Source organism: Mytilus edulis, chromosome 1 (assembly GCF_963676685.1).
Source record: "Mytilus edulis chromosome 1, xbMytEdul2.2, whole genome shotgun sequence".
NCBI lineage: Eukaryota > Metazoa > Mollusca > Bivalvia > Mytilida > Mytilidae > Mytilus > Mytilus edulis.
Genome location: NC_092344.1, coordinates 98,113,760 through 98,141,512, shown reverse-complemented (window position 1 = coordinate 98,141,512; position 27,753 = coordinate 98,113,760). Strand labels below are relative to the sequence as shown.

Genomic DNA, 27,753 nt, shown 5'->3' with positions numbered 1-27,753 from the left:
ACGACCAGGCAGTGTTTCCAGTAAATACAATGGTTATCTGATTATATTTTTTGTGTTTGAAGGTGTACAATTATGTAAGCATGCTGATGTTATACGACCAGGCAGTGTTTCCAGTAAACACAATGGTTATCTGGTTATATTTTTTATGTTTGAAGGTGTACAATTATGTAAGCATGCTGATGTTATACGACCAGGCAGTGTTTCCAGTAAATACAATGGTTATCTGATTATATTGTTTTGTGTTTGAAGGTGTACAATTATGTAAGCATGCTGATGTTATACGACCAGATCTGATTATATTTTTTATGTTTGAAGGTGTACAATTATGTAAGCATGCTGATGTTATACGACCAGATCTGATTATATTTTTTATGTTTGAAGGTGTACAATTATGTAAGCATGCTGATGTTATACGACCAGATCTGATTATATTTTTTATGTTTGAAGGTGTACAATTATGTAAGCATGCTGATGTTATACGACCAGGCAGTGTTTCCAGTAAATACAATGGTTATCTGATTATATTTAAAGTGATGAAGGTAGGCAATTTATAACAGTTTATGTCACATACATTTGTTACTGGCCTTAGAATAGACAAGAAATAAGAAAGTTTAAGTTTAAGTAAGGATGCTTACCCAACATATTTTAAATAATCATCCTTGGGAATAATTTCTTATTTTTTGGACCAACCAACAACCAACATTACTGAAAAATTGGCTATTAAAGTGAACATCAATGTTTTATCTATTTTTTTAATTAAAATGATATTAAGCACATACCAAAACTTCAGCATTTTGAAAATTTTGTCTAAATCAGTTGTTTATTCCAGCTGCCCTGTTTATTACCTTTATAAATTCTCTCATTTCATAAATTAACTAAAACAATAAATCTGTCACCATAATCTGATAATAGTAGATGCTGCTACATATCTTTTGTTTTGTAAAAGATGTTTCAAATAAATCTTTCAAATACTCAGCAATGGGTCTTCTGGGGGTACAGTTTATCTTAGTATGGGTCACATTTAAAAATCAAAAAGATTTTCATTTTGATCAACTTATGGGAGCTTTGTAGCTGGAGAATGTTAAAAGTTAAATGTAAATCATCTAAACATGCTAAATGGAACCAACTAAACAGGTAAATCTTTCAAAGATATTATTTATTGGATTATCAATTTTGGGGAGTTGATACAGTTTCACATTGTTGTGTCATTTTTGTAATTTTGATATAACATATTGTAGATCACAATGATTATTTTTAAGAATAAAAAAACCCCCAGAAAATAAAACATGGATGCCATACTTGTTTAAGAGAAATATGAGGATGGAAAATGGGGGGATTTTGGTAAATGCGCAGCCAGTAAAAATAAAAGACCATGTTAGCAGCATTGTTATCATAACTTATGGTTGATTAATTTTTTTATTACAAGTCAAAATAAGATATATTTGTCAGCCTTTATTAAGCAATTTTGCATTTTTTTTATCATCATTATAGATATAACATGACACATTAACAATTTATATAAACATGTGACTAGTTAGAAATAAAGAACATTCATTGCAATTATTAAAATGTAATAGGAGTTAATTAGATGATAGGCTGTTTGGTTACTGGAATGATTATGATATATTTCTCCCAGCTGATTTCAAAATGTTTTTAGTTTAAATATTTAGTTTAAATCCATTAAAATATTATTGCTATGTGAAACAGGATGTTTTATTCCATTACTAGCTTAAATTAAATATGTATTTCCAATTTATTCAGTTTGAAATTGCACATCAATTACAGAGAAAAGAGTAATCAATAACAATGAATAAGGTTATAAAATAATATTTTATCAAATATATTACTCTATAGATTTGAATAGCAGTAACTTTTTTATGGTATTTTGCTTTCAGAGTTGCAAAGGAAATGCATCTGCCAAACAGTGTACCAACTACTACTTTAAACAATAAAAATTTCTGGGTTATGTGATATCATATACATGATGTATATGGCTGTCTGGCAGACTTTATCTGACATTTATAAACTAAATTTCAAGGTTCATTAGTCAATGTTACATTTCTATGGTAAGGTCTCAGATACTGTAAACAAACTATATTTGATGTATGGAATGTGTGTAAGGTGTACATGTCTTCATGGCATGTTTTATCTCACTTTGATCTCATTCTCATGGTTCAATGGTCATTGTGGTTATGTATAATTCTCAGATACAACAAGCAAATGTTGAACTATATTTATGTGAACATGCTTGTTGGGTTAGGTTCATCTGACCTTGACATTATTTGTTTTCCGTTGGTCAATATTCAAATTTTCATGGTTTGGTCAATGTTAGGTTTTCATGTTTTTGTGAGTTAAGCAAAAGGTCAATTACATTGGATATTTGCTGGTACAGGTAGTGTTCCTCTGACTTTTACAACAAATTTATGGTTGATTTTGTGGTTAGATGTGTTTCTCAGATGGGTCAATATCCAAAAATTTTCAAAGAACTTTTTGTGTGAAAAAAAAAGCTGCATCACAAAGGGTTTTTCATTGACTGCTTAATATTGCTAAAATGAATCCCACTTGGTACCCAAAAATTTAACCAGCTTACAACAAGCCATCATTCAAGTTTGCAATATGGATAGAGGAGTTGAGGAAAATGCTACCATTACTGTTTACCAGAAACGAATCTCACATATTGAGCCAGATACTATAATCAATTTTACTTTGTGTATGGAATAATGTAAGGTGTACAGAATACAGATATGTCCAGTAGGATTCATCTGAACTTTACCTCATTTTCATGGTTATTGGTCAACTTCAAGTTTCCATGGTTATGTCTGTTTTTCAGATATTATAAGCAAGTGGTGAATTAGATAAACGAAGAAGTTATTGTAAGGTATGCAAGTCTATCTAGCAAGCTGCATATCACCTTGATATCCCTTTTCATGGTCCCTCATGGTCAGTTTGTTCCTCAGATGCTATAAGCAATAGGTTAGCTATATATGGTGTAGGTGATTATCTTGGTCTTGCAGGGTTCATTTGACCTTGACCAATTTCAAGACATTGAGAGTTAGCTACATGATAAAACATAAATTATACTACAAACTTAGTGAAATATTTGTTGTTTGTTTTACAGGGAAAAGTGAAACAAGTAGTTGAGAACCACACAAACATTCCATTAGAACCTACCCCAAATTATGATTGTCATCTGGTAGCCAGTGCAGACAGTTCATTAAATCATGCTGCATTATTTAACAGTTCACAGGTAAACTTGTTTGATGCAGTTCATTACATAGAACTATGGGAAATGCATATAATCCTGGTTGCTAACACATTTACACAATGTTTACTTGTGTGTTTTCTGCTGTATGCAAATTAGATGAATAGAATTTATGCCAATGTATTTGCATAAATTGGCTCCCATGATTCAAAGTTTTGTTTGGAAACAAAGCAGCATTTCAACATCTTAGCAAAAAGGAAAACAATGTGTATGTAGTCCAAAATGGATTGTTAAGTAGAATAAAGCTACCATTGTGTTATATGGGTAAATAATTGTGGAGAATAAATTATGAAATAAAAGGATCAATAATTGTGGAGAAAACATGAATAAGGAAGCAATGATGTAAGGTTTACTAGCTATTACATGAAACTTGCTGCCAAAGTCTAGTTTGACAATTTCAATGTTTTCTATATAGACTCAGACATACCATGGCACTAAACAGTCCTTCAAACTGACTGTTTGACAGAAAAAGAATCTGACTCCATTCAGTTTTCAAATCATCCACCATTCATCAAATTCCAGGAATAAGTGCAGATGAAATTAAATATGGTACATTTTGAAGATTGTCAGAGGAATAATGCATTGATGAATTTAATAAATTGTTAGATATCGCACTGACTGAAGACTGAATGATACTTATTACACTTAAAGGGTAAAATGATGTAAGCTGAAGGCTTTCAGAGAAATAATACTTAAGTAAAGTGTAAAATGTTGCACTAACTGAAGACTAACAGAGAAAGAAACATTAAAGTACAGAAAAAAGGTCAAATTTGGCCAAAAATAAAAAAAATGTTTTTTAGTAGATCAATAGATAGCCATTCTTTTTACCAAATTTAATTTTGCATGTTCATTTATTTAACATAAATTAGATCATTATTTTTCCTGCTTGAATTGTTTTACATTGTCATTTCGGGGCCTATGTGGTATGGGCTTTGCATTGCTGAAGGCCGTACGGAGAACTATAGTTGTTAATTTCTGTGTCATTTGGTCTCTTGTAATACCTTCTTTTAGATTTATGCCTATGAGTATGGTGAAGAAAGTATATGTGAAATTCCTCGTCAAGTGATGCCATTTGCTGTGGTGACATTTTTGTTTACACCAAAATCAATGTTGAGGACGAACACAAATACAGTTGCTCAAAGGTAAAATCTTTCATCCACAATTAAAGATTCAAAAACAATTTACTTATCATTTGCGAAATAAGGTAATAAAGGTATAAAAAAAAATTAAAAATGAATCTGACTTTATTACAAAAAAGAAACAGTGAATATACCTCTTTAAAGTGATATAGTATCTATATTTTAAAAAAAAAGAGCTGTCAATTTTTTTCAATCATTGTTGGTTTGTTCAACACAACACAACCCCTCCCCCCTTTTTATCTTTCTTTTGAAAGTGAATGACATAGCCTGTTGATTCCTAATAATTCATTTACAAGTTTTATGAGAAAACAGATACATTAGATTGATATCATGAGAAATGGCAGCACTGATGCTGAATACAAGTTTACCATATAACCTTAATGTATGTAAGACACTGATATTTTACCTTTACATAATAGAAAAGTAAACATTAGAAATGTTTTTTCCCCAGTACTTCATCTAGGACATCAGCATCCTCAAGACCTCTGGCATCATCTGGAAGAGAAGCAGCTGAAACTTATATTGTGTGGAATGGGGCTCTTACAGTCAAAGGAATGCATGCCTGTAACATCAACATGGTATCATCTGCTTCATGGTTTAAACCAGCTAAACTGTAAGTTACAATTGTTCTCCTTACCAGGAAAACTGTCAATTAGAAAATTAGAAAATTCTTCTTTGTTACATATCTTACCTCTTGATTTTGAGTCTGGTGCTTTTATAAGTAGATTTCATACAATAAACTGATTCTGAAATGTTTTCATGTGAGGAGACTCATTGGACCTGAATACAATGACAACATTGTTCACTTTGAATGAATGATATTTATAATTATATTTTTAGTGGGACAGATATTGATATAACACACAAGCTAGAGGCTAGCAAGGTTAAACAAAAGTATTTAAAACACACAGGAAAGCTGACTAAAAACTGTGAAAACCACTCTGGAAGTTATTACATCAATGTGTGTGAGCTACATCCAAGTAAACCTGGAATCAAAAGTCACTTCCAAAAGATAATGAATTATCTTGGCAAACATGATTGTGTAAGTACAAAAATATGTTTTATATCTGAAATTTTTAGAGAATACTTGGTCTATTACAGATATGTTGTCACCCTAGGTGGACCATGAGTTCTTTGTTCATGTTTATTAACTATTGTGAATCAACAAATTTGTTTTGAAATTAGGTTTTCATGCCCAAACTATGAAAGTAAAGCCATTTTGTTTTCTTGTCTTTGAGTCTAATTTGTTGTTACCACAAAAAAAAAAGATTTTAATTGTTTTTAACGGTTCATAGCACACAAAAAAAGTTTTTGATTGTTTTTAACGGTTCATAGGTAGGGATGTCAAAGCAATAAATATGTATAGAAAACAAGAAATTGCAAGTCCTAGATATTTGACAAAATTCTAAAGAAAACCTCCTGTCAGTGTATCTATTGAGGTTTATGCAGCAACATATTTACATGTTAAAGAATGTAATGTTCTGTAGTAATATTGTAACATTTGTAGATTGCAGTACAGAAACTAGAGGATGTTATATTACTGCTATTGACACAAGGGCAACTTTCATACCAATTAGGTAAGAATGTTATGTCTTTGATCTCTTTCTTAAATGGTCGATAACAGAGCTCATAAATTTTCCTCATTTTAAGTAGGTTGATGGAGGTAAGACGTGAATAATATTTTTTCCTTCTGGATTTTACTAAACAATAACACGTACCTCTCTTTTATCTAAGTCAACCTAAACTATGTGAAGCAGCTTATGAGGATACTTTATCAACTAGTCCTTCTGTCATGACATTTACCTAATCTATGTGAAGCAGCTTATGAGAAGACTTCATCAACTAGTCCTTCTGTCATGACATTTACCTAATCTATGTGAAGCAGCTTATGAGAAGACTTTATCAACTAGTCCTTCTGTCATGACATTTACCTAATTTTTGTGGTTGAATGACCTGGTTAATATTATTTTGGTTGTTTTTCAGTAATGACACATGGTCAGTATGTGATTACTTGTATCATATGGCCTTGACCCTAATTTCCTTGCCTGTATCTGTTGTCATGTATGTGCATGTCAGAAACACACATTGTTGTTATGATAGAACATCCAAATATGTATAGACATTTGCTTGTTAAATCAGAGGTAACGTTTTTAATAGAGGACTTACTTCTGTTTAGATATAGATCCTTAGATATAGTATATAATGAGAAGTCAATGCACCAGCGTTTTAGCTAGGAGTCTTGTAATATTTAATAAAAACATTACTCATAGCAATCTATAGTTGATTGTTCACAATGATAAGATATTGTGTAATTAGATATAAGAAGATGTGGTATGAGTGCCAATAAGACAACTCTCCATCCAAGTAACAGTTTATAAAAGTAAACCATTATAGGTCAAGGTACAGCCTTCAACACGGAGCTTTGGCTCACACTGAACAGCAAGCAATAAAAGGCCCCAAAAAATACTAGTGTAAAACCATTCAAACTGGAAAATCAATGATCTAATCTATATAAAAACGAAAAAAAAAGAAACACTAGTCTTATGAACCACATAGATGACAACCACTGAACATCAGATTCCTGACTAAAAAATAGGACAGGTGCAAATTCGTATATTTTCTATGATTATTACATACCCAACTATAACTTTACAGCTTCACTGATGAGACTTTTGTAGACGAGACGTGCGTCTGGCACTATTACTTAATTTCAATCCTGGTATCTATGTTGAATTTTTTTAATAAAGATAAGCTGCCTTTCAATTTTAATGATATTAAGATTAGTTTCTTTGGAATTATGTGACTTCAATATTTAGAACTATACAATTTATCATGTGTTTTAGATAACTCCAGTATGCTTTTATGAATCCTTAACCATTTTACAGATATTTTTGTTGATTCAATGAACAAGAACTACATTAACTTGCATTATAAAAATAAGGAGATGTGGTATGATTGCCAAATATAAAATATATATCCACCAGCGTTTAAATGACCAATGGGCAGTGTTTTCATGCATTCCTGGCACAGCCATTTATTATCATCTTTAAGAAATTGGAGAATAAAACCATATTCATATAAATGATGACTGACTTTGTCTATGAATAATAGGACAAGTGGGTGTATTTTAAAGAATATGCTTAAAGAGTTGACAAGTAAAGAAATTCATTCTATTTTCAGGTTTGTCGCAGCCTCATAAGTATCCAGTTGTGCTGTATTGCCTTTTTCTTTCCAGAAACTCAAGAAAAAGTAAGAAGCCTATTTCAGTTTGGAACTTAAGGAATAAATATTTACTGTTTTGAGTAAATTAATTGGTTATCTTACAGGATATGGGGCAGTTGTTATAATTTTCCAGATATTGGTTAGGGCCTCCCAGTATTTATTTATTAATTTGAAATCTCCCTCTTCAAACCAATCTCTTTTTAGAGAGGTCATGTCATCCTTATTTTTATGTAAAACATAACTGAAAGTATGGGCTATGTTGCAATCACATTGTCTGTCCTCTGTTTATCAATTGTTCATTCAATAAATATTTTAGTCAGACTTCTCAAGAACAACTGATCATAATAAGTTCATATTTAGTTAGTAGATTAACATTGATGGGTAGAAACATGTCTGTGTCATTTTGGTCTCTTGTGGACAGTTGTCTCATTGGCAATCATACCACATCTTTTTTTATAGCTCTTCTATATCTGTCAGTCTTCAACTTCTTGTTACCAGATACTTTGAATATTCAATATGTTCCATGAAACAAATATTTTTATCAGGAAACTGCTGAACAGATAGACTTCATAATCGGTCAGCAGCTTGACAGTGATGAGTTGTAACATATTTTTAATAACACATTTTTAAATTTTTGCCAATGATACAAAGTCAGGTGACTGTATTGTTAAATTTCATAATTTTAATTGCACATTCTTTGAGTTTGTTTTTTTTAGAAAACTCTGGTAGTGAAGAAGAAGATGACAAAGACAAAGAAGGAGAAAGTGACAGTTTAACAGATAAAGTAGAAGAAAAACAAGTAGCTTGTGTAAAAACAGTGAAGGATGGAAAGGGAGATAACTCTACTGTTTGTGATATGGAACTATGTGATTCAGGAGAGAGTAATATAGCTGTCTCTTTACCTATTGAACAGCTGTCATCTCCAAGTCACCAAATTGTCTCAAAGTCCAAATCACCAAGCATTTCTATAGGAAATACTCTCTTTGAATCACCTACCTCATTTGGAACAAAAGATTCAGAAAATGACTCTCCCAAACTAGACAAAATCTGTCCAACAAAGGTAACACCAGAAATTCTCAAGTTACCACCAGACTACCCATATAAAAAAACCAAAGATAGTGTTTCCATTTTAAAACATTTGAACACTTCTTTTGGAAGGACTCATGAGAACTATGTAGTGGCAACAGTGTGGGACAATGGGAAACCAACAAGTGGTCAGTCAACACCTGTAAGGGAAGGGGAAACAACTCCGATAAGATTTGTTTCTCCACCAACTCCAGGTACACCAACTCTGGATGAAAGACAGTTAATGCATTACTATACCTCACCATTAGAAAAGTCACAAGAGGATCCTAATAACAACAGGGACATTTCCTCAATAGAATTTAACCCCAGTCCACATCTAGACAGGGCATTTGCTAGGTCATTACAAGTCACATCAGAGCAGTGCTCTAGAGTTACTCCCAAACCACCAACTCTTCATCTTGAAGAGAGCATTGCCAGAGATTCAACAGATGAACCAACATGTCCACATTTAGAAAAAGAGGAAGATAATTACGAAAGTTCAACTTCAGAGGAGAAGTCACCACCTGTGTCAAAAGATCAAAGTCAAATAATACATCCATGCCTAACAACAAATTCACTACAATTAGATAAAAGTAACAACAGTTCATCGGTTTTACCTCAACCAGGGAATGAATCAGAAAGTTGTCAAAATATACAATCAGAAGAGAATCTATACTCAAAATCGCCTGAAATTCCAAATCAGTCATTGGACAAATCATTATGCATAACATCTTCTCACAGTCCAGTATCATTGAAATGCATTCCACTGCCATCTTGTGAAACAGCTATTAGTTCAGATGTACTTCCTTTAGTATCAACAAATTCAGATACAAACAGTGTACATTCTCCAGAAACCTGTGAACCCATTTCAACTGTAGGGCAGAGTAATTCACCATTGAAGTTTAGAACAACACCTCCACAGTTTATACAGTCACCTACTTCACAAGTATTATCACCACCACCACCATATCACACCAGTCCAAGATTGCCAACAATTTACCAGCTAGCTTTCCAGTCTACAATATCTCGTGCACCCATCATGTACTCACCCCCTTCCTGCAACACTTATCCTCAAAGGCACTGGTCTCCATTGGGATATCAACAGCATTGTTATAATTACAACAGAATGTCAACACCAATGAGACCTAGTGGTTACTATGAACCTAGAATGGCATGGCCACCTTGGGAACTATCTCCCCCAAGACCATTGATGCACTCCCCACCTTATCAACATAGAAAACCATCACTACTTGGTGTGGCACCACAAGGAGTTCAGCCATGGAGCAGTAGACCACTACTACCCTTACCATTAATTGGCAATGTTGACTCTGTGAGGTATAGATTACAGGTTAATCCAGCACCAAGTTGTCCTTTTAACACAAATTCTCAACAGGAAACTGATTCTTCAATGATGAAAACTCAACATCAGAATACATCAAATGAAATGACAGCTCAGAGTCAAATGCCAGGACAAAATGCAAATGAAATTGGTCATCAGAGACAACCACAGACTTTAAGTAATGGACCTAATCTAAATAGTCCTAATAAATTTACAGTACCAGCGAATTTCATTTCCCCAATAAAACCAGTTACTTTGGAGGTTGGAGTTTTAAAACCACTTGTGCCATATACAGATACAGAAAACAATTGTATTTGTGAACCTCTGGTGCCATACACTGATATATCAGAAGAAGTAGTGATTTGTAAACCTCTTGTACCATATACAGATGTTGGCAATGATGTTGTTCAATCAATTGCAACTGTTAATCAAACACAGGAACTACTTCAAAACTGTATTGCACCAAACAGTAAAGAAACAGAACCTAACAAAGGTATAACTACTACATTATAAGGTTATCGATTTATTAATTTCGAACAGCGGTATACTACTGTTGCCTTTATTTATTTAAAAAAAAATTGTTACATGATATTATATCCAAGGCTAGAATAGAGGACTTCATAATTTTCCAATCATAAAGATTTTTTCGTTTAGATATAAGAACTTCTTTAATTTCTTCAATTTGACGTTGACCTTAAAGTTATTATGTGGTTAGTTTAAAGTTTCTGGTAAGAGTATCTGATTTTTCAGTTAAATACAATTAAAAACATTAACAAAGTTATAGTTTGTTGCCTAACTTACTAAATACAAGGTAATTGGTATCCACTGAATGGATAACTTAACTCTTCTTTCTTTTCAGAACTGGTAGCAGGACATGTAGGAAGCAAATTTATTAGAATTCATGATGGAGAACAACTGACTGAAACATCAATAGCTAGCAATAAAAGTTTAGATAAATATGAAACTGGATTCATGACTAAACCTCCTAAATCTAGTCTTCTTCAGCAAGTTAAGATTAAAGATGATTTCAGGGTTCAAGAGAAGGCTCATGAACTTCATAGCATATTAAAAAGAAGTCCTAGACTAATTGTATCAGCTGGAGTGGGAAAGGGCTATAACTATGCACCAAAAATAGATTTCACAGAGGAATTAAGTATGAAACAAGAACCAGTAGACGACACAATTGACAATATCATTCAATTCCTAGATTTTGATTCAAAATCTCCAGGGACAAGTCAAGTCAATAAATCAGGAATTGAAATGAATAGCGGCAATAAGAAAGTGAATTCATCAGCAAAGAAAGGCAATGGACAGAAACAGCCTCACACAGTAACCAATAAAGATGTTGAAAATATGAGAAAGTTGCTAAATGATACATTAGAGAGAACCTCTCCTAAGAAAAAATCTAGTGGAGACTGCAAAAATACAAAAAGGCAGAGTGGTGAGAATTGTTTGGATAAAGTTGCGGAATCTGAGAAGAAATCACAGAACAGTGCATCTAAGCAGGTGAAAGGAAGTTTAAAACACCCTCTTACTGAGAATTCTCCTGAAGAGTTTGTGGCATGTAAGAAAATCAAACTGGAAACTGATAAGGATAAATTACCAGTACTAGGTTCAGTTCAGGCCATGGAGATCACAACCTGTTCTGACAGCTCGGATTTAGAACTCATTGAATCTCAACCTCCCCCTTTCATTGATTTAACAAGCCCAGTTGTTGACTTGACTGAATCACCATCACCTATTCGAATAGTTAGAACTGTCACAGGTTATGTAGTAGAGAAATCTTGTAAAACCAAGCTGTTAGTAGACACTGATTCTAATTCAGAAATGAAATTAAAGAAGTCGAATATATCAAGTAGACTATATGACGATAATTTGAAGGCTTCTAATTCAAAGTCAAAAGCTCAAACATCTAGTCATGAAGAAACAAAAGTGAAATGTACAGAGAAATTGAAATATGATTCAAAGAATGAGGACAAATCTGGTACAAGAAATATGAAACAGTCTGTTAACATGGAAAAGTACACAGAAGAATTAGAAAAATCAAAAGAAAGTTCTGCCTTAAATTTAAAGAAGACCGATAAATCAGTAGAAAAATGTAAAACTGGATTAGAGAAGAAGGAAAAATTGAGGGAAATAAGTGCACTAGAGTCTACAAAGACAGATAAGGGTTGTGAAAAATCAAAACTCAGTGAAGGAGGCAAAACAAATTCTAAAAACGATAAAGGATCAGATCTTAAAAAGAAAAATACATCAATAGAAACTTCAAAATCCCAGTCAGAAAACAAAGAACTGTCTGAAGTCAAAACTACATCAGATTTAAAAAAGAAAGAGAAATCTAATATAGCATTCAGTTTGGGAAGTATTGTATCAGAAATGAGAAAGAATGAGAGATCAGAAGAAAAAGACAAACTTCCCCTTGATAACAAAGAAAATGCAAACACAATTGTTAAACCAGTAGTGAAAAACAAAAATAAATTTCCCAAAAATTTGCAAAAGGAATTGGAATTGAATTCAGACTCTGGTGAAAAAATAGATGAGAAAAACAGAGCTGATAATAGTAATTTTGGAATGAAAGTTGTAACAAACTCTGCAGAAATTTTGGAAGAGAATCACCAGACAGTGAAAGGAAAACAAAACATTGACATTAAACAGAAAATACATGACAAGTCAAAAGTAGTCAAAGAGCCTTCAGATAAGACCACATGTAACAAGGTTGATAAGCAGCAAGGGCAAGTTAATATTAGCACACATAATGAAAACAAAGAAAAGTCATCAAATAAATCTTTGTTGACATCAGAAAGACATAAACATAAAGACAGTTCTCTTACAGCAGATAACTCAAATGAAAGAGATTACAGAAAGTCTTCTTCAAAGTCAAAAAGTGAAGAGCTGTCCAAGAAGACACGGTGGGATATAGTCATGAAAGATTTGGACTATGATACAAAGAATCGAGTCAGTAGGAAGAGAAAAGATTCAGAATCAGATTCTGATGCCAGATCATCTAGGAAAGGGTCCCCTCCAGTAATGTATGTGTCTGGAAAAAAGTCAAAAAGGTAAGAACAGAACTATGGTTTACTTATTTTAAATAGCTTAGCAATCATTTGTAATATCTGTACTTCACTAGGGTAAGAACAGAACTATGTTGTACTTATTAATAGCTTTGCAATCATTTCTAATATCTGTACTGCACTAGGTTATGCTTATATTCAGTTTTAGTTCATAGATTGTCTTGGTTTGGTTTACAGCACATCAGCTTTTTTTTGCTTCTATATTTTTTTAATTTTTATAGTAGAACATCATTTAGGTTGACTATTTTTTTGTTTGAAATTTGTATATTTATTTGATATCAACATTCAAAATCATAAATTTTACTATCATTAATGTCACATATGTTTATAATCATTTGAAGTATGATGTCTATCTTATTTATGTTGCATATGTGTGATCTATTATATAATTATTTTGAAAATCATTTCATTTACTAACACAACAGCAAGCGATCATCATCAGGTAAAAGATTCTCTACACCATCTAAAAAGACTGCAGCAAAATCCAGGACCGCTAGTCCAAGTCCTAGCAAGCAGAAATCAGGTGACTGCATGTTGCAGTTCAAAGTTCAACTAATTCATGTTCAAAATGCATTCATTAATCATTATACCATGTAGCAGAAACCATGATCTGTTAGCAAGTTTTCTAGCAACCTGTTAGTTGTTTTAAATTTTAATCAATTTTTTTTTAGAGATATGTGTTGAAATCAATAATGCTCATGTAACAGTTTGTTTCAGATGTCATTAAGATAATGCAAAGTTTTGTTTCAACATCTGTTATTTGAATAAATTTTTCACCATTAAAGGAAAAATATAATCTTGTAGGAAAATAGGTTGACACTTCAATGGTTTATGCTATACTGAGCGCCTATAGGAACACAACCCATGACATATTTTCCCTTAAATAAAATTAAATCAAACAGATCTTCTTTTGAAGTTGACAAATAGCTCTTAGATTTTGAAGACGGTTAGACTTCTTAGGGTATGCCTACAGATCATTTTCAGCAATTTTCTGAGCTTTTTGATTTTAAATTTTATCATTCACAAATGTCACATTTCAAACAAACAAAAATTGAAATTTACACATTAGATGGCAGATTTCAACCATAGGGAAGTAGATAGTTAAGGTTATCAAATAGTCATGCAGATTGAGAATTTTTGGTCTATTGAATAAGTTTGCATAAAATTTGTGAGTTCCAAATTTACCTACATTCGCATTGGAGTAAGTTTCTGATTTGAAACAAGCAGATGCAAGACCTAATTGTTTTAAAAGTAACTTGCAGCAAAATGTTTAAAGAACATCATTCAACTGTGACTCAAATAGGGACCAAAGGGAAATATGATATGTTTTGATTTTATAGGCACTCAGTATATTAATAATTCCTTACCTGTTATATATACTAACATAAATAAAGATGGTTGACTTTCATTAGTTGCTGCAATTTTTGTCTCGCTAGCAAAGAATATTCTGGAAATCAGGACAAAGTGATTTAATGTTTGAGAGATGGAGGTAACGACAGAATAAACTGTCGATATAAAGTTTTATGGATGTTTAATAAAATTACTTTTTAAAATAACTCCTTTATTAAGCATGTTAATTTTACTAATCTGTACCATTAAGCCAGTCTTTGGCTTGGATGCAGTATTATTTGAGTATCCTTTTACACAAATAATTGGTAATAATACAGTTTATAAACTGGTTTTAAGGTTTCTGATTTCAAAATCTTTGGAATACCTAACTGACAATATAAGTTGATGTGATAATAACCATTTCAAAATAATACAAAAAATGTTTTGGACAATCCTAGGCTTAATTCAACTTTATAAAATCCAAAGAGAGCAATATCTATTCTATTTATTCAATAGGACAGTTTGACTTACAAAAATTTTAATAGTCTGACAAAGACCAACTGATTCAGCTTAAAGGTTTTATTTCTTTGGCAATAAAAGTCTGGATCAGCTTGTCAGTCTAGTACAAATCAGGGTACATATCCATTTCATAATTAAACTGTTCTTGATCTGAATATCAATTTATTTGCCACCTGACTATAAACTGTCATCCATCATCATGGTCTTGAAGGGCAAGGTCGGAGATGCTATAGAGTTTGTATAGAAAGGTTTTCAGGAGGATGAATAATGAACAACAGTTAGAAATAGTACATGGCTTTGATATACTGTTATATTAAATGAGAGAAAGATTTGAGTTTAACATTTACATGTTCCTTATGATATGATTTTTCTAATTTTAATGGCTAATAAGGGTTTTGACCCAAATTTCTCAATCCACTAAACATAGTAATTGAAAGTGGGAGTGAGGCATCTGTGTACTATGAACACGTTCTTGTTTACTAAAAATTTGCCATTGATGAAGATGCAGAATAGCGACACTCATTATGAAATATATATCTTGACCTTATTGTAGCAATTTTTTTCAGATGACAACTGTTCTTTGATTTTGAAATAGTACCCCACCCCATGTAACAACAACCTCTACCAAAAAAAATAGTCTATAATGAGCATCATAGCAACCAAAAAGATTATACATACATAAACCCATTCCATGACATCATGACATTCAAAGAATGAATTTCTATACACAAAAATAGTCTTGTTAGTAACCCTATGTTACTGACTTGATATCTAAATCTCCCAAGGGTGATTACTACCTTTTTGATAAACAAAATAAAATGCATCGATCATAACATTCTATACATTCCATACATTATCATTTCCAGAAATTTATCAATGTAATATATCCTCAGAAATTCAAGTCACAGAACTATGTCAAAAAAATTACATAATTTTTACAATGTGCAGGAATCTATTATCTGTTCTAAAGATATAAATGATGTCATTGTTAAAGTCATCTTTAAAAATTGGAGTTATCTCCCATTGTCCCATTAGCTGAATCAACTACAAATTAACCAATGCTTTATGGACGATGCAATATTTAATTTTACTTCCAAATGATAAATTAACGCAATCTTTACCATTCAGTGCTTACAGGCACTTTGATTTTTAATCTGGGCAAAATTGTAATTGCATTTCATTTAGTTAAGAAGGCTATTTTACAGATGTGTAGACTCGGCCCTTCATCCATTGTATAGTTTATATGTTTTCCTTGTTCCACTTTCAATTTTATATTCAATCTTATAAGACATATTATACATATTCAGTGACCTTAGGTGTTTTAAGTTTTGTTTTGTTATACACGTGTTTGTCAGGTTTGTACAACAAAATCATAAGTACTTTTACAAAATAGTTCCACCTGACATATACACATCTCTGTGAATTTACAGATGTAGAACTGATTATATCCTCTTACTTATAAGTTTTGAATAATATATTTCAGTATTTGACTATGGATTGTTACCTAGGAAGGAATGGGAGTTTAAAATTCCAAAAAAATCCACAAATGCCAAAGATGACAAACAACCCTCAGGTAAAATGTCTTCCAAGAACAGAGAGGAATCCACATCGTCAAAATCCTCATCAATTTACAATGGGAAAGAAAATGATCATCAATCTAGTATAGAGACAGGAAGAGATTCTAACAAAAAATTAGAGAAGGAAAAACATTCATCTAGAAAATCTAATTCCATTGGTGAAAAAGAACCATTTAGATTATTTGGAAAAGAAGAAAACAAAGACAGTAAAGGATTCAAAGTAAAGCCATGTAAACCCACTGTAGTACAAACAACTGTTCCACACTCTAAAGATGTTGGTTCTATAATGCAAATGATACGGAGCAATGTGTTAAACAAGGACAATAAAAAAAATATGGATGACTTCTCTGTGTATTCTCCCTCAGATTGTCTGACCGATAACCAATCTGAGGTAACTAGTGGGTCTACGGAAGAAACAGCACAAGATTTAATGGACATCATGGATGGTAAAGTTCCACTGGAGATTATTGACGAGGTTGGAACTGATACAGACTCAATATTAGACAATTCTTCATTCAATATCTCCAATGAGTATGCCAAAGATTTGAACAGTGCAATACCAGGAGTATATGGCTCTAAAACAAAACATTTGTCAGGGGATGTACTCAAATCTAAATCTGTAACAAATGTTGATGTTTCTAACATCACTGACACTACAAAGGATATGAAAAAAGACAGTCCAGTCATTTATCAATTAGAAAACACTCATATGAGGGATTTAAATGATAATTTAGTGACAAGTGCAGGACAAAATTTAAATGCCTGTACATTACCAGAAAAATCCACCATCAGCAATTTAAATAGTTTTCCTGTAAGTACATCATCAACTAAAAGACCTGTTGGTGTTATAGACCCTCTGGATGATCTGGATTTCTATATACCAAGTGTAGACAGGAAGGTCGAAGAGGTTAATAATGGAAAACAGATGAGAATCACTGTAAAGAACGACTGTCCACTGAATAAAACTGTTCTGGGATATTCACTGGTAGAACTTATAAAGACATGTCTCCATGGGTGGGTATAAACTTAATTTTCAAATAAGTGAGATCATTCTCAGTACTATAGATCAGAAAAAAATATAAATGTTGAAATTGTGCCAAATAACATTTTTATAGCCTAAATTGAACTTAGCTCTGCCTCAATATTGTATTGTATGCAAATTTTGTGACTTATTTTTTGGTTGAAATATATCGCACACATCAAGCATTGCAGTTTTTCTTTTTAAAGTACAAAATCCTTATTTTCTGAACTATGTTGTTAGTTTAACTGTCAAATGTATGTTAACTAACAAAACCTGTACTAACTTGAGAAAATTTAAGAAATATAACTTTTGTTTGTGAAGTTATTCAATATGTTAAACACAGAATCTTTTACATTTACACGTTCAGAAAACAAGAAGATATGAGGATTGTTAACCTGCAGGAATCCATAATCCAAAAATCTGTAAATCTGACATTACACAAGCTGAACATAGCAGCAACTCTGGAGAGAACAGTTGATAAGAATGATGCTGCTCCAATGATTGAAGAGGAACCCTCTAAAGCTGTTACTAAGAAAGAAGAAGACCTTATTCCTGGTTTGGGAGACTTGCATGTTCTAGAGGAGGCCATTCATAACTCTTTTACTGAGGAAGACAGTGAGAATAATGAAGATAAAGCAAAAACAACTGAAGTGTTGAAATGTGATCAAGTTGTTGTAACTGAGGCAACGAAGTCATTACAAAGTCTAAAGAAAGGTGATACAGTCAAGAATATAGAAATCTCTCCAATCAGAGGACCAGAGTCCAAAAAAACAGTCCCTGAACCCAAAAGGGCACATGTAAGTTCTTTGGAATTACAAACCTTGGCATTTATTTGTTATGATACCGTTGACTGAATTAAAATTAAAACCAATTCATTACTGAAATAAAAATTAAAACCAATTCATTACTGAAATAAAAATTAAAACCAATGCATTACTGAAATAAAACTTAAAACCAATTCATTACTGAAATAACAATAAAAACCAATTCATTACTGAAATAAAAATTAAAACCAATTCATTACTGAAATAAAAATTAAAACCAATTCATTACTGAAATAAAAATTAAAACCAATCTATTACTGAAATAAAAATTAAAACCAATTCATTACTGAAATAGAAATTAACCAATTCATAACTGCAGATCAATAGTAATGAAGTATATTTTCTTTTCAAACAGGAGTTTATTAAAGTTAAAAAAGATTTTTGCAACACCTAATACACTGATTTTTTCCCCAGCACCTAGATGGTTTCTAATACGGTAACCAACAATTAATAAATTTTTCAACTGTCATCACAATTATTTTGTCAGTTAATAAATTGAAAATACATCATTTAATTGAATGTGATTATATACTGTTTTATAGTTCAATCAAAAAGGAAATTTTGAAACCATAAAACAGTTTAAAATACTGTAAAGTGTTCTAAAACAGTATCAATCAGATTACACAATGGCAAAAGTACACATTATTAAACCAAAATCCAGGGGCAACTTTCTGAGAGAGTGTATTTTGTATGAGTTTGCAGACTATTTTGGTAGTTCTAAAGAGTTTCATTATCAGTTCTTGGCAATATAACAAAGGTACATGGCATTGTTTAATTAGGTAACAGCCAATACTTTAAACCGAAAATAAAAGCTTCTGACTAATTTATTGAAAGTATTTTATGGCTCTTTCAACACTATTTCTTTTTATATGGTTCAAATGCATATAATCTTTTGAATAAGGATTGTGATGGTGTTTATTTTTTTCATTTTTTAACTCTTTAAATGTAACCATTTTAACAATACTGTTTTCTACATTTGAAAATGTCCCTCTGAAGACCTATTTCTTGACATGTGTGTCAAATCTCCAATTTTGGAGAAAAATATCTCTGAAATATAGATAATGGTTTTTACCTCCCAACTCCTTTAACAAACAAAAAAGCCTATTCAATCAGGATATCTCTTATTTGAAAGGTTATAAAGTAGATACCATAGTACATTAAATATGAAAAATTTAAACTTAAGTAAAAGGATTTAAAGTAAAATATACGTGGTTAAATTGCAAAGATGATTTAACCTTACAAGTAATGTTTACTTGAAATTCTAAAATAGTGGGTTTTTTTTTCATCTTTTGTGCCTCTTTTGATTTCCTTAATTTATTTGATTCTTTTTAGACTTTATATGGGTCATTTTAAAAAAATGTCGAAATTTTGAAATTGAAAAAAATATTAAAAGTTACTTATTCAAACAACCCTCTACATAAGCAAATCAAAACAAACAGTACTTTAAGATCAACATATTAAAAGATGCAATCTTAATGATGTCATACAAGAATATGTTGAAACATTTTTTGATCGGTGGTACATTAATTTGTCTATCCTGTTACCATTTTCAAAAGAAATTTTGGGTTATTTAGAAAAGGTTTAGATAAAATGTTAAGCTTGTTTTACGTAGCCAATTAGATGGTTTTTTGAGAAAATAATCTTCTATATATATTCATTCTGTAATATAATAGATCATTTGCCAATTTTCTTGGTTGTACTGAAAAATGCCTTTAAAAATTGGTTTTCAAAGGTTGTAAAAATTACCACCAGTAATGCAAGTCTAAGAAAGCAATTTATATTGTTCGGCATTTTTTCATCCTTTCAAATAAACCCAACATCAAGTAAATCCCTCATAAGTTAGTTTACTTTTCTCTTCATTTCATTGGTAACAAGAACGTACATTTCTGATATATCACTATATAAAAGTCTATCCTGTTACCTTTTTGTCTATCCTGTTACCGATATCAGTATTGCACTTGCGAATGCTTAATTGGGAAGATTAAGACGTTGTAACCTTAAGAGGAGTTAAAACAACGAAATATTTCATTCGTTTTGCACCTATATGTTAAGATAAAAAAATAACGACGTTTTTGTCTACAATTGTCTATCCAGTTACTGTAACCATAGCAACCATAGTAACTGGATAGACATAACAGGATAGACAAATTTCTTCGTTTTTGATTGCTGTTGTGAAATAACTACTCCCTTTGGTGAAGTGACTATGTTTTTCTATTGTGAATTTGGTTTCCAGCACGTTATTGCACTTTTTACAAGTATACTGTTGGTGTAATTAATCAAAATTGGTGGTAACAGCATAGACATGAAAAAAAGTACGCTCTTTTTTTTTCCCTTAATGTCTTGAAATTTCTTTTCTCTACAATGTCGTTCAAGAAAGAGGCGTTTTAAATGTAAAGATTACTTTGCACTTTTGAGATCAACACTGACTGATTCAATATTCATAGGGAGAATAATTTAACGGCTGATTTAAGTAGCGGTAACAGGAAAGACATGAACCTCCTGTACGCTGATTCAATTTAGTTTGTAGATAATATGTTACATACAATGATAAAGAAGCTACGATTTTTCGTTAGAGTAATATTTAACGTTCTTTAAAAGTCCCTTTTGCAGATATCAAGGCGATCAGAAAATCGCAAAAAAATCATTTGAAATGTGTTTTTCTGACACTGTACGCAGACAAATACCCCCAAAATCGGTTTAAATGCAGTTTAATCTTATCAAAATAGATGTAAGGTGTGTTTATTATTAATGTTCTGAATCACAAATCCGACAAGCTTTAATTTAAACCATTACAACTGAAATTTCCATTAGAAATAAAAAATTCGCATGGGTGTACTGAAAATTCGACATTTTTTGAAAATGACCCATATCTGCACACACAAAATTGATAAAAATGTACTTTGCATTGTAGAAGGAGCAGTCAAAGGAGAATAGCAACAGAGGACCAATCAGATCTGCAGTATCTAGAGCTCATCGTCAAGATAGGCAGCATCATCCATATTCCAGGAAAGAGAAACATTACAAGACTGGATGGTCCTTTGACATTAGCTAGTAAGTTATCATATGAATATAGAATAAAAATACAGACATGTGACTGCATTGCATTGTCACAACTGATGATTTGAAGATTTTCTACTGGAGTTATGATATCTTAATTTGATTTTCTAATTGACATTTTATCAATGTTTTTAATGTAAACTTAAGTATTAAAACAGAATATTTCATATTTTCGTTGCTATTTATGTATTCTAACATAGTAACGAGGTAAACGAATAATTTTTGCATTTGTCATATTTTAAAACTAAGATTTCAAAGTTCCTTTAAAATGATATGGTAGTATAAGATATTTAGTTATACATGTATTTTTTCATCAACTACAAGTCAAAGCTTCTTTATATATTGCACCATGCTTCATCTGATAGTCCCCAATATTGTGACATGTTTTAATTCCTCTGATGTTCTTTATCCTGTTTTCTGAAAACTTATAGTTTACTGTAAAATATACTCACCAAAATTATTAGTCATTGTTTTGTTTTATTGCAGCACCCTTCAAGATATTATGGAGAACCTGACCACCAGTTCATACAAAGATCGCAAGAATATGTCAACACCAAACAGCCGCAGACCAAGATTTTCTAATTATAGATTTCGTCGTTCTGAAGTTCCAGAATTTCTACCAGATGAGAGGTATTCATAGACTATAATTGTCTTTCTACTTCGAAGCTACAAAATACATTTTAATTTTTGTTTACTGCATATTAGACAAATAATTGACTTTCACAGAGAATTATAAAGAATTGAATTTTGATGAGACAACATCTTCAATCTGCAAAGGTACCATAAATAATGCATCAATGTAAATTTACATAAACTTTGTTTTCTTTCTCAAATCCACAAATCTTTTTGAAAGTCCAAGATTAATATTAGCTAACTATTTTAAATGACATGTTGCTTGGTTATACTATAAAACATTCGTCCCTTCAATATCTGGCCATCTGTTAACTAGTTGCTGAAACAGATCTTATATATGAATTCATCAACACAATGTTTGATTCTATATTTACATGCTTCCTTTTGATTTTCAGTTTTTGCATTCCAAACTTTTTTTACTTTTGGCTGATAGAATATTAGGTAGATTGACAATATTAATGATGTTATAATGAAAGATTTAATCAATATTTTTTCAGGGAAGACAATTACTTAACAGAAGAAGCCATACCTGATTTTGTTGAGCGTAAGAAGAAAGCAGAGATGTTAGACAATATGAGTACTGCTGGTGGGGAAGATGAACCTTTCTCTGTAGAACAGACCATGTATGATAGAGAGACTGAACCTCCTCGGGAATCTCATAGAGAACATTCCAGGGAGACTGAATCTCCTCGGGAATCTCATAGAGATCATTCCAGGGAAGATTCTAGGGTATGTTTATTTTGTTAAAAATTTCAAGAATTTCAAAATAACAAACCCCATTGAAAGTTACTGTTTTGTAATATGGTACATGATTTAATTAAAATAACAGATAAACTATCCAAAAAATGTTATAATATTATGCTTTTATTCTCTTTGGTTTTTAAAATTGAAAAAAATATCTGATAGTTTGAAAATCAGTTCATGGTTACTATACTTATTTTTGTTATAACCTAAAAAAATATGCATGTTTTGATTATCTATAGATTGAGCCTGGTAAGTATATGCTATTGGGATTGTATTAGCATGCATTAGTCTTAGATATATCTGTATATGAGCATAGTCTTAGTAGAAGTAACACAGCTCTGTCTTTTATTCTCTTTGGTTTTTAAAATTGAAAAAAAATATCTGATAGTTTGAAAATCAGTTCATGATTACTATACTTAATTTTGTTATAAACTAAAAAAATATGCATGTTTTGATTATCTATAGATTGAGCCTGGTAAGTATATGCTATTGGGATTGTATTAGCATGTATTAGTCTTAGATATATCTGTATATGAGCATAGTCTTAGTAGAAGTAACACAACTCTGTCTTTCTGGTGTGTATGCATTGTGTAAGCATTGTACATTTATTTTTAAGTCTAGGAAACTCCCAAAAGCAAGATACTTAAAACGTTAAAATTAAAAAGTAAGTTAAAATCATGTTCTTATTGCTTTCAGCACCTTCATCATCATCTTGTAATAATCATCATTTTGAATAATTTATATCGTCAGATCATCATTTCAGCACCTGTATTTACCTGCTTGTTTCCCTATATTATTCCTTGGATGAACTTTGATGTACTCTAGAAATTGTTAAAAATCATTTAAAAAGTCGAAATGTTTCAAAGAAAACTAAATGAAGGTGACAAAATAGTGAATTAATTATTTATTGTAGAGTATGTCTTCATTGGTTCACTTACAACTATTTAGAGCCTACTAACTTCTTTTCCTCTAGTGTGATTTAATTACAATTCAAATTAACTATAATTTATTTTGTAAAAGTTCATGTAATTTGTTTTTAGCTCAGTATCAGTTATTGTCAAGTATTTTTTTGTATCTTTCTAATGCCTTGTTAAACATTTTCTCATATCATTTTTAAACTAAAAGGCGCAATGAGACTGAAGTTGTCCTTGATAATATGTAATTTTTTCAAAACTTAAACTATTCAATACACAATGAATATGAGAATTTCATCTGTTGCCTAGCAGTTTTTATTGACATGTTTGTCAATGAATTTTTCAATAAATCTCAAAGTCTAGAGTTAAAACAAATTAAAAAAGAATCAAAGCAGATATTTTATATGCATTAACCAAACAACAACCAAGCAACAAACAGGGTAATAAGTTTTGTATGACTGCAAAACTTTTGCAACCATATAAAGGTTTGACATCGTCTTCTTGATGGTCAAAGACATTTGGTTTCTAGACAATAACTTATAGTATAAGTATGTGGATTTCTATGAAATTTAATTGTACCACAATGTTCTTAACGTCAAAAGGAAGGTTGCGAGCCTCTAGTTATCTTTAAAGATAACTTTCAATTGGATGTGAAATGTATCTTATTGATGAAGAGTAATATTAACGATTAATTTTCACAAATTAATAACAATATTCTTTTTACTTATTTTTAAGTCAATGAGGAATGTATCAAGACAGCTGAACAAAGAGAAATCAAAGGACAAGAAATCTGATAACCATGGCGACGATGACATACAGTATCTTGGTACAGAGAGTTCACAACAAAACTGGCAGAATCAAGTTGAAGATTTCTTGGGACAGTGTGCTTCAAAGTCACCAAAAAAGAAAAGGAGCAGGCGATTTAAGAAAAGAAAACGCTGATAAATGTGTTGTACAGTTATATGATTCTATAAGCCATTCTTTGCACATATTACTCTTGTGTTACCATGTATGCACTGTATTAAAGGATACTAGAATATTGTGTGAATAACATCCACTTGTTAATTTGACTAAGAGAATGTATGAAAAAAGAACCAGACATGTGTTACTCTGAGAAGAAATCTTTTTTTAGAATGTAATATCAGTGACTCTTGACTTAAGTGATTTTGGAAACTCAGGAATAGAAGAGGCATGTTAGAGTTCAAAGCGTTGTATATTTATTTAAATGTAGTGCTGTAATTCTGTAATTAGTGCTTGTAAATAGTGTAGTTTTAACTGTATATGTACAGTTTTATTTGTGTAGGGTAGTTTTGTATGTTTTATACTTGAATGCCATTGTCTTTGTGCTATGTGTAGTATTATTCTTTAGTGCTTCATTGTATCAATTCCTTTAGAATTGAAGAATGGTGCTGTTTTTTCTTAGTAAAAAAATATGATTAATTTATTCAATCATATTCTTAAGGTAAATTTTAGATTCACAAGGACAAGAACTTCAATCATAGTTGTAATTTTGCTGTGGTAAATAAGTTTCACACCAATGTTTTGAATTCAGGAGTAGTTATAAGTATTGTCTAACAACTAGTTTTTATAAATTAAGAAATTATGGATAACAAATAGTCATAATTTTTTATTGTTTTAGGACCATGAAGAGAAAGATTTTTATAATCTCCCAAAATTGTCATTTCTGTTCTATTCATGACATTATGTTTTATTCTCCCCTGTATATATGATTAAGTCTTAATTTGGATTGTATATACATTTTACATTCTATTTTAAGCAAAATTAACAAAATTATCTTGTATATCAAGTCTACCCTAAAATGCACATATAAACTTCTCCAGAGTACACATGTATTTTCATAAATAAATTGAAGTTTTGTTTTCGAAAATATTATTAAAACAAAGCGATCATTTACATTTATGTAAAGAGATTTAATATTTTTGTCAATTTTTTTTTGGTAAATGCAAAACATGCAATTTCCCTTTTGTTATATTAGAAAAAACATATTGTAAGTCATCCTTAATATTAGATAGTTCATATATATATAGACTTAGATTTTTATTTTGATTCATGGTTGAGTGTTGCCAGAATAAATGTTGAAAATACATTATTTGACCACTATTTCTTTTTACGTTATTACAAATTTTAAAGTTTGAAAATTCCATTTAGGTCACATTCCAGAAAACTGAGTTGTTACTTTTAATGAGCTTCTAATCATTCAGTTAGAGTACAACATTCCCAAACAGTTTTCAGTTCTTCTCACTGATGTTCTGTGAATGTTTTTGTTCTTTTCAAGGATAATGCACACCAATATTAAATTGTTTTTGCTATTAAATGTTTTAAATAGTTCTGTTTGAACTGTACTTCAGAGAGGAAAAAAACTTAAAGAAATCATTGACCATTTAGTTTTTAGTTTGTATTTTATGTAACATTTTATGTTGCAAGGAAATGAAATCATTTTTTTTTATCATTGTTTCGACTTTAATAACATGGTCCAGTTTATGTGTGAAAAACAATTGTATATGCTATGTAGATAAAATTTTATTTTTTATGTTCTTGTGCTTTTTCTTCTTCTACCTTTAGATATAGAATAGAAAGCACAACACTTTAGTCGTTTTGTTACTAAGTTCTTAAACAATATGTTTAATGAGTTTGATATATACAGAACAAAGATTGTTTTTAAGATGGTACATGTGTTTGATAAATCAGGTGAATTTCTTTTTAATCTTTTTCTGGTTTAATTTTATATTTTATGTTTGTTATTAGTGGTGGTTATTTTTGTAATCATGTTTTTCAGAGAATATCAACGGACAATTTACATATTGTGAGAAAATACATATTAAAGAACTGTTTTATTATTAGTTTTAGTTATCTTATATTTTGGATTTTCCACACTTGCTGCTTTATTTTGCCAATAAGATGAAGGAAAGCTGTTGCCATATAGGCTTGCATGATCATTTTTGTTATTTTAATCACCTGTGATAAAAGTCCTTGATTAGATTGAACCAAACAGGACAGACCCTTTGTAAAATTCCTTTGCCTTCCAATATTAAAAGAAAAGCATGTCCAACTTCTGATGACAGTTTTTTTTATTGTGATCAGGTGGCATACAAGATTGCAAAACTTGTTAAGAATAATAGATATTGACAGCCTTTTATAAGAAGCTAACATTTACACCTTCTAAAAGGAGGTACTATTACAGATTACTGTCTGTCCATCCATCAAAAAACATGTTCTTTCTAAGAAAGTAAGAATCAAAGCTTTCTGACATTAGTATCTGGCATCATTTAAGCATTTCCTGTTTACAAAAAATCAAGTCTTTCAAAAATTTGGAATCAACTTTCATGTAAACATTCTATACTATGTCAGTGAGATGTCATTTTACATCCATCACTCACCAACTTCATGTTAACTGAATTCCTTTAGAGGAAGTTCTATTAGTCAGCAATAGGCCACAGTTCAACTTGTTAGTTTTTTTTATCAAATATGTCAATTTATAGTAATCTAATAAATCAATTTCTTATAAGAAAACGTAACAAATAAAAACCTGCTAAAGTTTACATTAATTTAAATTCAAATTGTTTAATAGTGCACAAACAAAACATTTGTTTCCTTTTGCTGTTCTGAAATTATTAAGATAAAATTAGCTTGAAATGAACATTTTAGGGGAACTAACTCTGTAATTTGCATCGTTCTATAAACTTATAGCCATCAAGAGATTTCTTGAATTACAGCTTTTACATTAATGCTAGCAAGACAAATCTTTGTTTGGCTTGCTTGCTTTGTTTGTATCAGTGTTTGCTCAAGCATGGTAATTAAGATAGGCGGAGCTTCAGCTTGTATACATCATACTTAGATTGTATTGGACGTTATGTCTGAGGTTAAGGACACTTAATTTTAAAACATCACATGATACATATTCTCACATGTTTTCTCACCTGTAAAAATACAATAATTTGTCAATGAAAGAAAAATATAAACTTTTTTCTTGTATGAGGCTGAGAAACTGGCCTTCGACATTAATTGACCTAATTTTT

General features: G+C 31.1%; 1 protein-coding gene across 3 annotated transcripts in view; it reads left to right on the top strand.

The window, feature by feature from the left end:
* Positions 1–26,583, top strand: part of LOC139496638 (uncharacterized) — a 41,418-nt gene extending 14,835 nt beyond the window's left edge. For 2 of the 3 annotated variants that reach the window (XM_071285105.1, XM_071285107.1), the window contains exons 4-19: positions 448–539; positions 3,119–3,247; positions 4,274–4,404; positions 4,853–5,014; positions 5,242–5,443; positions 5,909–5,978; positions 7,582–7,650; positions 8,340–10,520; positions 10,887–13,083; positions 13,524–13,621; positions 16,430–17,537; positions 17,912–18,341; positions 21,280–21,419; positions 21,912–22,055; positions 22,556–22,787; positions 24,452–26,583. In XM_071285105.1, the coding sequence (XP_071141206.1) occupies positions 448–539; positions 3,119–3,247; positions 4,274–4,404; positions 4,853–5,014; positions 5,242–5,443; positions 5,909–5,978; positions 7,582–7,650; positions 8,340–10,520; positions 10,887–13,083; positions 13,524–13,621; positions 16,430–17,537; positions 17,912–18,341; positions 21,280–21,419; positions 21,912–22,055; positions 22,556–22,787; positions 24,452–24,658 (7,592 nt within the window). In that variant the 3' untranslated portion in view covers positions 24,659–26,583. Of the gene's footprint in view, positions 1–447; positions 540–3,118; positions 3,248–4,273; positions 4,405–4,852; positions 5,015–5,241; positions 5,444–5,908; positions 5,979–7,581; positions 7,651–8,339; positions 10,521–10,886; positions 13,084–13,523; positions 13,622–16,429; positions 17,538–17,911; positions 18,342–21,279; positions 21,420–21,911; positions 22,056–22,555; positions 22,788–23,418; positions 23,467–24,451 lie in introns of all 3 variants that reach the window. The other variant, XM_071285106.1, reaches the window with a different exon arrangement.
* Positions 26,584–27,753: the final 1,170 nt, after the last annotated feature.